This window comes from Lichenostomus cassidix, chromosome 5, assembly GCF_008360975.1.
Source record: "Lichenostomus cassidix isolate B80296 chromosome 5, HeHo_3.0, whole genome shotgun sequence".
Lineage (NCBI taxonomy): Eukaryota > Metazoa > Chordata > Aves > Passeriformes > Meliphagidae > Lichenostomus > Lichenostomus cassidix.
The window spans coordinates 19,836,149-19,848,211 of record NC_139486.1 but is presented as its reverse complement, the minus strand read 5'-3'; the positions used below and the strand labels follow the sequence as shown (position 1 = coordinate 19,848,211).

Genomic DNA, 12,063 nt, shown 5'->3' with positions numbered 1-12,063 from the left:
TAAAAAAGCTTTAATAGCCTAGGGAAGGTAATTCTTTACCAGGTCTTTCCAGAAGCCACAGTGATTTTTAATTTTGAACTTTTGTTCTGCAAATATGAGAGAAATATGAGTACTGAATTATTTAATTTTCTTTAAGTAAGTTTCTGAAGCAATCAAAGACTTCGTAGATCTCTGTGTATGTGTGTATACACACACACACACTCTCATACATACACACACATTCTCCCCAGATATGACAGTGACTCAAAGTGTGGAAGTTACTCCTTTCCCAATCTTCGAGACCTCAAGTATTTAACAAATCCAGCTCACCATTATTGTCTAATATCCCACTGTGGCTGCAAACACACACCCAGGTAAAACGTTTTTTCCCCCCAGCAAAAGCAGTTAGAAGCAATAAAAAAAGTTGGTATGAATTTTGTACAGAAATAGTCACATTCATTAGAACAGATGGGAACAGGAACAACTAATTTTATAGAACAGTCTGTGTTTAGGAGGAAGGATGAAGAAAAACAAGCTTATGAAAAATAAGAAAATACAGAGAATTACTGACATTAGAAGTGAAGAGCTATAATTCCAGTATTTTGCAACAAAAAATTTATATTCTTCAAACCTATTTTCAAAAATCTGGAATCGCAACCCATGTTATATGGAAAGCTCAAAACACTGGATACCAAATAAATGAAATGTGAGCTATGGGCAGCAGCAGACAACATGGGATACCTCCAAATACTTCGGAAAACTACGTAATTTGGGCTGATCCCAGGATCATTTACCTATTGATGATTTTCCTAGCCATTATCGTTGTTCCCCCACTGCCCTTACTTTCCCTCTCCCCAGTGAACAAGCACACTGCAAAGCCAATCAACGTAATGTATTTACTCTGTCTCAACAGGTGGAGCCCAAAGGGATGAATAGGTCAAAAACAGCCTGAAAAGCAAACAAACTTGTCAGCCTGGAGTAGCCCCTCCCCCAGTATCTATTCCAACTCACTGAATTATTCCTCTATCATTATGGAAAATGCAGTAGTAAACCTAAAGTTACTTGTCACTACTCCTGAATCACACAGCAGTTGTGTCTACCAGACATGGTACAAATGCTATATACACGGTCTCACACACACACACAGACACAAACACACACACACATACAGGACAAGTTTCTAGCACAGCTGAAGATAAAATGTATAATGACCCATTCTCCCTTTCTATGCCCCTCCTAAGGAATGGAAGTGAAAGAACTATGAGAATCCTTAGAGGAAGGGATGCATTTAACAGTGGCATATACCAGTGCATATGACTAGTAATTCACATCCTCTGTTATCATAACCACTGTGAACACTGAGGGTAACCACACAGGTGGTATCTTTATTTCACAAGATTAAAGATACAGTACAAAATGAATCTGTACATCTTTCTATTAACAGAATTTGTTTACACAATTATATTACATTTGACCAGCCTTTATACTGATTTTAAATACAAAATAAATTTACAAAACTCCTACAAGACCCTTTAAAGAACTGTAGCTGATAAAAACAAAGGGTTCCCCCCAATAGTCCCTATTTGCCATATGCATTTGCAGTAGTTCAAATCAAACTAAATCTTTTCAGTTTAATATTCTCTGAAACAAAAATAGAATTTCAGTTCATTGTTGCCTATCTAAAAGGAAAGCAACTTGCAAAGGTGAGTGTAATCCCCTTTTATAGGCCAAAACTAGCATATAATAGGTGGAAATTAGATAATGCATAGTCTTAAAAAGTCCTTTTACAAGCCTTGTCTTAATGTTCTTCCCCCAAATTAACAACATTTGATAGTTTTTTTCTTTAGTTAGAGCAGCTGACTTATGGAAGATGAGTAAAAAGTGAGTAAAACTGTCTCGTAAGAGTCTCATGGGGATGTTTGTATCAAAGGCCTTACCTTCTATTACACTGTCCCAAGATGGACAGTATAAAGCAAGAAAATTATTTCAACAGATAGCTCTGGGATAAGTTTCACCAGTGATGAACTAGAATCCTGTTTTCTCAACAGTTCAGCATTTCTTTGAACTAGCAAGAACAGCTAATGTCTTTGATTAATAATCTGAGATGTGGAACAATGCTTCTCTCCATATTTTCTCACAGTTTTCCTACACATAGAAATCCAACTAGTAACACTGCTCTGTAGTTCGATTTTCTGTGCAGGGAAAGAAGAGCATGTGTCTGGGAAGGTCAAATAGGCAGGCTCTGGCCTATGTTACTACACACAAAGATTTCAACTTTTCCATTTAAACCATGTTGAACACACCCAGAAAGTTTTCTCTTAAATCAAGATTCCCTTCTAGAATACTCCTGCATAAAAACTATAAGATAACCTGTGTGCTACCAAAAGGGAAAAGTACTTCACTGCAGTAAACTGAGCCACTCAGCTTCTTTAGGAAAAAGATGCTTGATTAACTGAGTGCACAACAAGACATATATTGCTCGTAAGAGTTAAATATACTTTCCTCAAAATGCAAGTTTCAGAACAGAGTAGCAAGGGATTGTCACAAAAACTTAAGTCATGGTGTAGATAACTGATTTTTAGAAAACTTACTCATTTCTTTAATCCCTGAGTTAACTTGCCATTATTTATGGTAAGTACCTTTATTCTTCTACCACCACATTCAAATGAATGTCATCTGAAAAAGTTAGTGGTAGTAATTTGGTGGAAGGGAAAAAAGCAGGAGAAAGACTTTCTTATTGCTCCTTCAAAAAGCATTTTTTGAAATGAAATAACTTGCTGATCTTCAATTGTTTTCTTCTGCTGATTTCTTGGATGTAAAAATGCATCAGATTTACTGAAAGTCATCTATAAGACTGTCACACAGCAGCAATGATGAGAGATTCTTATGCAAGTAGCACAGAGCTTTTAGAATTTAGTTCTAATAGATCAAACAACCAAAACATTTTAATAATGCGGTAACAAAATTGTTAAACAGCCTAAGAGATCAATACCAATGAACCAATGGTATTTAACTGAAAAACATTTTCCATATAATCTTTAATTAATTTACGTCAAGCTAAAAAGAGTTATTAAGTGACAGCGGCAAAAATATTTCAGAGGAGTGTTCAGAAGTCACAGATATCTTAGAAATGCAGCTGGGAAATTCTGTACATATAAGACACTACATTTAAGTTCAATACTGTTTCATCTGCTAATGATGATTAAGACTGAACAAGACATTCCTCCACCACATGCTGCAACCCTCCACACTAAAGTTAAAGATTTGTCTTCACATGACCAGCATAAGCATTGTGAAGTACTGAGAAGTTCTACCTATAATACTAGTACATTTAATACTAGTCATCCATGACATTTCCATTTACAAAAGAATGGATTGCTTATCTTCTATCCCAAACTAGAGATCCATGGCGCAATGACCTCCTTGCAAACGTACCAAGTATGAAACCATACCAAAATCTCAATTCTAAATAAAGTGTATTGATATGTTGTTACCGATACACTGGAAAGACATTTGCATGAAAAGAAGCCCTTTACCCTTTAAACACAACAGCTTTCGTCAGAAAGAGGCTAAAGCCTCCTCATTTGTATTTCATTCAGACTTAAGACAGTATATCCAGAGGGTTTAACACTAGTACAGAAGCAAACATTTAACTACCATTGGTAAGTAAGAACACATGCTTCTGCGTTTCGTGCTTCTAAACTATTTCCCCCACTGCTTCCCACCCCCAGCCCTGGAAACTGTAGTTCAATGAAAATCATCACCAAGTGAAGATTCCTCTTGCAGTCTTAAATCATCAGTCCACAGGTCACCAGTCTTTACACTCATTAAAAGGCCTTTACACTGACCTGGTGGCATCATGAAGCCATAAACCACTAGTCTTCTTTCTCTTTGGATTTTTTTGTTACAAGGGGTCCTTGAGATGGCACAGCCAGAGACATTACTGTGACTTTCATCTGTGCCACGTACAAGAGAGGTTGGTGACACCCAGAGCACCCCTGTAGCTTTGGAGTAGCATCACTGGCATAAGCACATGCCCTTTTGTAGAGAGTATGCATTTTTGTGGCTCATTTTGTAGATGCATTAAGCAGATGCATGCATGAGATACACACATTTCTTTCTTGCAGTGCAAATCACCAGCAAGATTGTTGAAAATTAAGTACAGAACTTCCAACTATAAAAACAAGTCAGCTAACTCAGTGAGGTTTTTGGCTCTTTCTTCAGTGTGCGCAGTAATACTGGTGCTTTCTGCAGTCTAGCCTCAGCCTCTTTGTAAAGACACATTTTAATTTAGGAACATTATCAATATGGTTTTATCTCATGAAGTATTGCAAAGTACACAGGCTCCTGAAAAATTTTAGAAGTATGTGAGATCTGGGTGCTGTGCGGACAATTTTCAACTGATTAATTTTACAGATGCAATCTGTCCCACTCCACTGCATGGGCTACATACTGACTGCTGAGAACTGTCCAAGGGGAATGCAGGAAAATACCCAAAACAAAAAAGCACAAATGGAAAGTGGCATGTTTGCTGGCTTAGTTTTACAGGGTTTATCAATAATCTATGTTAAACCACCCAAGACAGCATAAAAGACCAAAGGGTAAGAAATACTAAAAAATAATGAAATAAGGACTACAGAAATACTGGGGATGCAGATCAGAATTTAAGTTCCTAACAGGTCTAATGTTTTCAGAGTTGGAATATAGTTCAGCTCCTTGGACTTAAATTGGCCATAAAATTATTTATTGTAATTACTTTTATAAAGGGCAACTGCTATCAAGCAGGCAAAAACCTTCCACTGCTAGCCTTCTGTCTCTCTAGGAGATGAAAAGGACTCTGAATAAAGAGGAACTAGATACAGCAGGCAACATTTTTGTAGTAGCACTCTTGTGTTTCCATGAAAAAAGCCATAGTGTTATTCCATTGGCACTGAAATAACATTCAAATCAGTTTCAAAATAATTTTCTTATCCCTGAAAAAAGGCATCATTCTAAGCAGCTTTCAAACATTTTTTTTAAACTTCTTTGCGCCTCTTTTGGGGGAGGGACTGTTGATCCAAAGTCCTAATTCACAATGAAAATTGTTCCTTTTGGAAAAATCCAGTTCTTTCACTGAGGCTCTTGTTGCTATTGTGGTGCTTGATGCTCTGGGGGTGGTTCTTGTTGAGGCACAGCTGGCCGCAGTCCTGCTGGTCTGGGAATTGCTTGGTGTTGCCTTTGTCTGTAAGCTATAATTGTTCCCAGGAGCAAGGCGATGATAGTCATAAGGTAGAGGTCCCACTCAGGCCCCAGCAGCTGGTCCATATCAATATGTGAGAATACCTCCCTTATCTAAGAAAGAAGAAGTCCACATCATCATGTCACAGAACACAAATGGGAAGTTATTTTAAGTTTGACTTGTAACACCTTTCATGTACAAGTTCCAGTTTTAAAACTTAGTGGCTCTTTTCCTCTCTGAAAAAATAGTGTCACATCAGTGACATTCTAAGTTTCCAGGAACTAAAATACCATTAAGACTAAGAGCCATGCTACATAGGATGAGCTATTCATTTTCTATTTTAGAGATGAAAGTTCTCAATATGGAGTTTTGTGGTTTTCCCATGAACGATAGAGCATTAAGCCCCAGGACACTCGTGTGGTACAGTGCTGAGATTTGTGCAGGTAATGGACAAGGAAATTAAAGTGTTAATTTTGATTTAAGTGCCTTTTTATAAGACTCTATTTGCATAAGCATTAGCTAAGACGCACTTCTATGCTTCACTACTGGATCTGATGGTACACAGTCACTGGCAAATTAAATCTGCACCAGGAGATTTAAAACTTGGAAAGGCTGTGTTCTACGTACTAGCTTCTGTGAGTGCTACATGGGTATTTGCCCAATTGACTTAGATAATTTTGACTGTCCACCCCTGAAAATCCTCAGTCTCAAGACTACTACATTTTGTCAAACTTTGCTGAATTGTCTGAAAGTGCATTTGCTCTAAGAGGAAGAAACTTCCACACCATTTAAATTTATGAAATAATCCAAAAAGGCAGTAAGATGCTAGAACACAGAGAAATATTGGAAAGACTTCACCTTAATTCCAGACAAATTTTTTTTTCCAGGGCCATCACCCAGTAGAAACTCTACAAAATACCTAAACTATTTGATACATTTTCCCCCCATAGGGATCAAACACAACTCTAATGGGGTTGTTACAGCTGAATTGAAAATAGCATGACAATTAGGGGTTCAATTTTTCTTTTCCCCTGAGCAATTATGCCAGTTAAATCTGCTTCATTTTGATAGCAGATGGTCATGGATAATAACAGTCAAACAGTTTTGAGAAACTCTCTTCAAGGGAAGAATAGCACAGAAGAGCACTGGCTGTACACATTTCAGTTTCACAGAGTTGCACAAAGAGAAAACAGGAATCAAAGCTTCAGTGACTTTCTGAATATGCAACAACAGAAAACAAATCTATCCTAAGTTCACAGAAGGCTCAAGCAATATTTCTGCTTAAGGAAGATTATAAATTTAGCTTCTTTTAAAAATGGAAAACACATTTGCTGTTTTCTTTTAATTCTGCATTACTTACATTGATTTCTCGTATATACTGCAAGGAATAAATCACTCCAAGCTTGCAAAGTGCTAGGAAGACTGGAACCTGAGCATCAGGGCTTGCTTCAGCTGCCATGTCATAGAATCGTTTTGCAAGATGAATATCCTAAAGTTAAGAAAATTCAAAACTCAGTTTTGAAAAACTTGAAAAATTAACCACAATGGTTTTTCCTGAGATAGGTTTGCCTTTGAATATACAAGTAAATGGAAGCTTCAATTTGAGGATGAAGCTATTTCAACTGAGGCTAGAATTGAAGTTCACAAAGAGGTTAGTAATAACATATTCAACCTATTCACTGTAAATCAAGATAAGTATTTAGGTAACTTTAGTATACCCTAACATCTCCAACACCACACTAAACATGAAAGACTAAGAAAGCCCAAGTTCCAGAGGAATATGCAGCAGCATTTCCTCTCAGTTACAGAACAGCATGCCTGCTGTATTTGTGTAGCTTCTAACTATCTCTGCACATATGCACGAATCAGATTTTACTCCTTGTCCAAAATGCACATAACTTGCATCATTGAGGGCAGCCTGGCAAAAGCATGAACACAAACAGAGAACAACTTTAGGAAGAGCTTAAATTAGTGCTCTCTTTGGTGGCAGTTGAAACAAGGTGGTGACTGTAGGAACAGAGAATACATGTACTGAATAGTTTAACTTTCCTTGTTTGTTCAGTGTTTTTTTGGCTCTGCCTCAGATACATACTGTGCAATGTTAGGCTATTTGGATACAAACTGGCTATGTTCACCCAATAATGTGAAGAACAGGCCCATGTAAGACTTGCCTCTGAAAGTGTTCCAAATTGGACACTTAAAATAAGAGAAATCTCCAGGACTTCATGCCACATACTCATTTTATAATTTCCTGATGGTGAAATACCATAAAGATTTTCTGCTGATATACAGCAAAGCTTAGTTCCATAAAGCTTTGGAAATAAAGCTTTGGAAATAATGGTATGAAAATCAGCAAATTAAATGAATGAGATGTAATAGCTCACATTTTAGTATTTTAATTCAATAGAACAACTATGAATACTCATTGAGGCTGGAAAGTCTATCTTTTGTATAACTATTTAAATGAGCTTCCTTACCTCCTTTGCACTGTGCTAGTATTGGTGTAAAAGGAGATTCTAAATAATGGCTTACTTTCATTTCTAATTAGCAAGCACTTCATTCTGCTTATGCATATTTCACTCTTACTTGACAGAAAAGTGTACGCCACAGGAGTCTGAGCTAAAACCCACAAATAGCACCAAAATATCACATCAAAACTTAAGATAAGACTGTAATAAAACAAATTCATTCTTAATTTTGAACAATATATGAAAACAGTCTTCATTCTGACATGTAGTCTTGGGGATTGGAAAACATTAAGTCTATGAAGGGTGTCTAAGTATACATGTGTGAGATTTCTGAAAGGGTTAAATATTTGTCATTGACCTGGTCTGAGTTTGTAAACCATCTTTGTCCAGGAATTGTAGTATCAAATTCTATATGTAAGAAAAAGACTATTCAATAAGTAAAGTAAGAATAAGGCAAAAGCTGTTTGGTGGGGAAAAAATTGCCTCATTAAGAAATGCCATGCTTATCCAGAACGAACAGTGACCTGAAGTTGTGCAGACCACCTTACTGGAACATTCGTCCTAACTCTGGACTGTTTGCAATCTTAATGACATGGATCTAGGCAAGGAGAGATTTAAAGTACACATCCCTTTCTTCAAAACACTGAACCCCCAGTTTTACTATGTACTACAGTGCTACTATGGTTTTTATGTCCCATCCAGAGGCCTCTAGTGGAAGAACAGATTTCAGTGGTAGATATTCTGCTACATCAGGAAATATGGTTTCAACTGTCAGTCATTTTTAGAGGTGCTCAAAATTCAATTTCCATTCTGTGAAAGGAAAGCCAAATATTCTTCTTCTTCATGCAAAACTGTCTTAGCCTTTTTCAGAATATACTGGCCCAGAGCTCCTAGCCTTACCTAGTTCATCCTAAATCTCCATCCTCTCATCTTACAATTGTAAAGTTTTAGAACACAGCAAGCAAAGACATTACATATCCAGAATTACTAAGACTGGAAACAGGTAGTTTCCTTGCTTAGACATTCTCAGTGCTCTCTTCTTACATCTATATTAACTATCTTTATTTCCCTTGCAGTTCAACTCCTCATTCCATAGTGGATCTGGAGGAGAGAAAGTATTATTCCTCTGCATAAAGCAAGGCTCATCATGAGCCTCTGTGCACTCATTTTGGCTTTCTGTGTGTAGCCATCTCTTTTTCAGGTTGGAGAATACTCTGTGTGAATGACAGCATTAGGAATAATTTTTCTTATAATGTTGAACACAATTCAGGAACATTTTCAGACTTTTTATTATTTGATCTAAATTATGCTATATTCAAGGTAGAAGCAAAAGTCCACGTCAGAAAGAATTTTTTTTAAGAAAACCTCCAACTTTAGCACTGTTGCTTTTAACTGCAGGCTTATTTTCAGAAGTTAGCTGCTTTTAAGGGCTCAGTTAAAAAAAGAAAAAAGCCCTAAGATAACATTTGAAAATAAACTTTAGAAAGAATGCACTTTGTGTATTGTATTGTCACAACTACATCTTGGTCATTAAGCAGTTTTCAAATGTTGACTGCCTGCTGCTGCCAAAGTAACAATACTGACCTAAGACTTGCTCTTCATTGTTCTGATATTTTGTTGAGAGTTTAGGGGAAAAGAAGCAAAAATTGGTCTTTTAATAGACCGAGAGAAAAATTAAAAGGTGCATATGTAGACCAAAAAAAAAAAGTTGAAGCTCACTGAAAATAGAGAAAATGAAGCAATTTCTTACAGTTTCAGGTCAAGTTATTACTCAATTCATACATTAATTGCATTAATTAATCATACATTATGGTAAGGTAGGCTGCTCAAAAGTAGTATGCAATTGCCAATTACATTATTTTGACACAGACAGAAGCATGCTGCTCTATATTCTGTAAGTTTTAATTAACTCATGGACATCAATACACCACAGGCTTTTTAGGAGAAGCAGATTCACTGTCTTTTTCAGGTAATACAGTTTGCCTAACTTGAAAATCCATAGCTAATAAATTGTTGGTCTGTTTCTCATTTGTTACCTTGTTTTCAAAATGTCCTAATACAGGAAACAATTTAACCACTGTTTCAGAGGACAAGAATAATCCTGTACTAAAATATCATAAGCCTGGACTTGATTTGCATTCATTACACTACACTTCAAAGTCTTGAAAACCTTACTGAAGCATACGCACTCCTTTTGCCAATATTCAGAGTTTTGGACAAATGTTTCTTCCCTGTCTGTGCATAATTTCTTCACATTGTTCAGTGTGACTTGGATATACTTGTCCATTTCCTACTGATGAATGTATTGGGAGACATGCTAATTCCCATTAAGTGGCTCCATAGTACCCAAAGCGCAGTGGTAGTTACCTAATCTAATACTAGCAAATGTACTTTAATGAAGCAAACTCTCAGTCTACAGCTTACTTACCTGCTTGATGCCCAATCCCTTCTCATGCATGTAGCCCAGATTAAACATTGCTTGAGCACTGTGCTGCTGTTCTGATGCCAGTCGGTAGTGAATAAATGCAGTTTCATAATCAACATCAGTACCAAACCCATAAAAATGGTAATCTCCAAGTTTAATTCTTGCAACAGTATAACCTATAAATCAAGAAACAACAAAAAAGGATAAAATAGCTAGGACAAGAAACTCTTTTGGATTCCTATGATGATGCAGTAGGAGCTTTAGTGTTACTTTACACAGTTTGCACAAACTGTTTATCTTTCCCCACCCCACCCCAAACAGCTTTTATTTTTTAGGTTTGGTTAAGCTAACCAAAACAATCAATTTCTATTAGCAGATAAGACCTTTTCCTAGTAATTCTACCAAAATTTTTATTGCTGTGAAGTGGAATCAGCTGAAAACCCTTAACATATTCATAATTAGTCACTTACTACAGAACAACTTTTCATTTGCTATATGGCCATTAAAGGATTCAACTTAGTTTTAAAAACAGTGACACTGGAAACTTGTAAAATAGTGTCTCATCATCTGTGCCACCATCTCAATTTCTTAACTTTCAACAAAAAGCCTCGAAAGTCTGAATTAGGCTCTATTTGCATCATACTCTTGCTCTAAAGAACTAGCAGACAGACACTGGTGTAGATGCACCCATTTTGAAGTTAAGACACCTCAAGATATTTAATCATTGTGTTCACTTTTACTTATTTTAGGATAGTATCACAAGCACCAGAGTTTAAATTTGTGTTTGGACCCAAGGCTACATTCTTCATGTTTGGACATCAAGGCTACATTCTTCATCACTGCACTCTGCTTACTTTGAATAGGAAACTGCATTTTTTATAAGTGATGACAACTAACAAATTACTTTTTAGGATTTTGGGTATATTTTTCCAAGCAGATATGTTTTCTAAAAAGTCAGTGTATACACTGCTTATGTTGTTTAACACTGCCCTGTAATTTGATACAGAACAGCAAAAGAAACACACAGTACATTTGTGTTTTAGTCCTTTTAGTCTTCAGAATCATAGGCTCAGACCTGCATGCATATTGCAATAACACTGTAGCTAACAATGGAACAAAGAACACCAACTACTCTACATGGGATACAACTTTTATTGGACAGAAAGAGGTAAACTTTCCCTCTGTATAGGTTTCATAACAAACCTGTTAAATGGGACACCAATGGCTCTACTAAATGTTAAGGAAACCTTCCTGTCTGACCATTTGAGAGGCACTCTAACCACCACACTCCCACAGCTAAAGATTGTGACTGCGGGGACTGAAGCACCTTCGCAGTGGGTGGCTCCAAGGGCTGATGGCACTTGACTCCCTCCTCTCACACAGACAAGCTTTCCTTACTAGCTCTACCCTGAGTTTCCAAGAGCAGAGTCTCATATGCCTGAATCTTTTAAACAATTCAGTAACACAAAAACCAGCTTGAGCTCATGCTTGTGAGGAGGAACCCTGAACAAAGGAATCCCTGGGCTTTTACACCCTCACAGTCTGTTCATACTTAAGTCTGGGGCTTTTGGCTCCTGCTGTGCCTCTGAGTGTCCGATCACCTGGCTGGGCCACAGGTCCCTGTGTCCTTTGCTATGCAAAAGGTCGGTGGTTCATGGCCCCTTGCCTCGGGCTCCTCCCATCCAGAGCTCAACCTGCAGTTCACACTGCAGCTGCAAACCTTCACTGAATGTATTCCTCAACATAAAAATAAACTGATTGGAATTGTGAGGTACAGACATACCTTGAGAAGCTGCTCTGTTCCAGTGAAGCAAAGCTCGAGGATAGGTTTCATTTTCTCCTACTATGCTAGCTTCTTCTAAAGAAGAAAATAATCCAGTTAAAGAGAACCATGATATATGCACATCCAACCACAACCCACCCCCTGCTTTATTCAGTCTGCTGAAATAAATTAAAAACCTGAAGCAATCTGT

At 37.1% G+C, this 12,063-nt stretch overlaps 1 protein-coding gene across 1 annotated transcript in view; it reads right to left on the bottom strand.

Moving 5' to 3' along the window:
- Positions 1–1,344: 1,344 nt before the first annotated feature.
- SEL1L (SEL1L adaptor subunit of SYVN1 ubiquitin ligase) overlaps positions 1,345–12,063 on the bottom strand; it is a 37,382-nt gene continuing 26,663 nt past the window's right edge. The window contains exons 18-21 of the mRNA XM_085061614.1: positions 11,874–11,948; positions 10,094–10,266; positions 6,558–6,686; positions 1,345–5,310 (exon numbers count right to left, since the gene is read on the bottom strand). Coding sequence (XP_084917740.1) covers positions 5,107–5,310; positions 6,558–6,686; positions 10,094–10,266; positions 11,874–11,948 — 581 coding nt within the window. The 3' untranslated portion in view covers positions 1,345–5,106. The remainder of the gene's footprint in view (positions 5,311–6,557; positions 6,687–10,093; positions 10,267–11,873; positions 11,949–12,063) is intronic.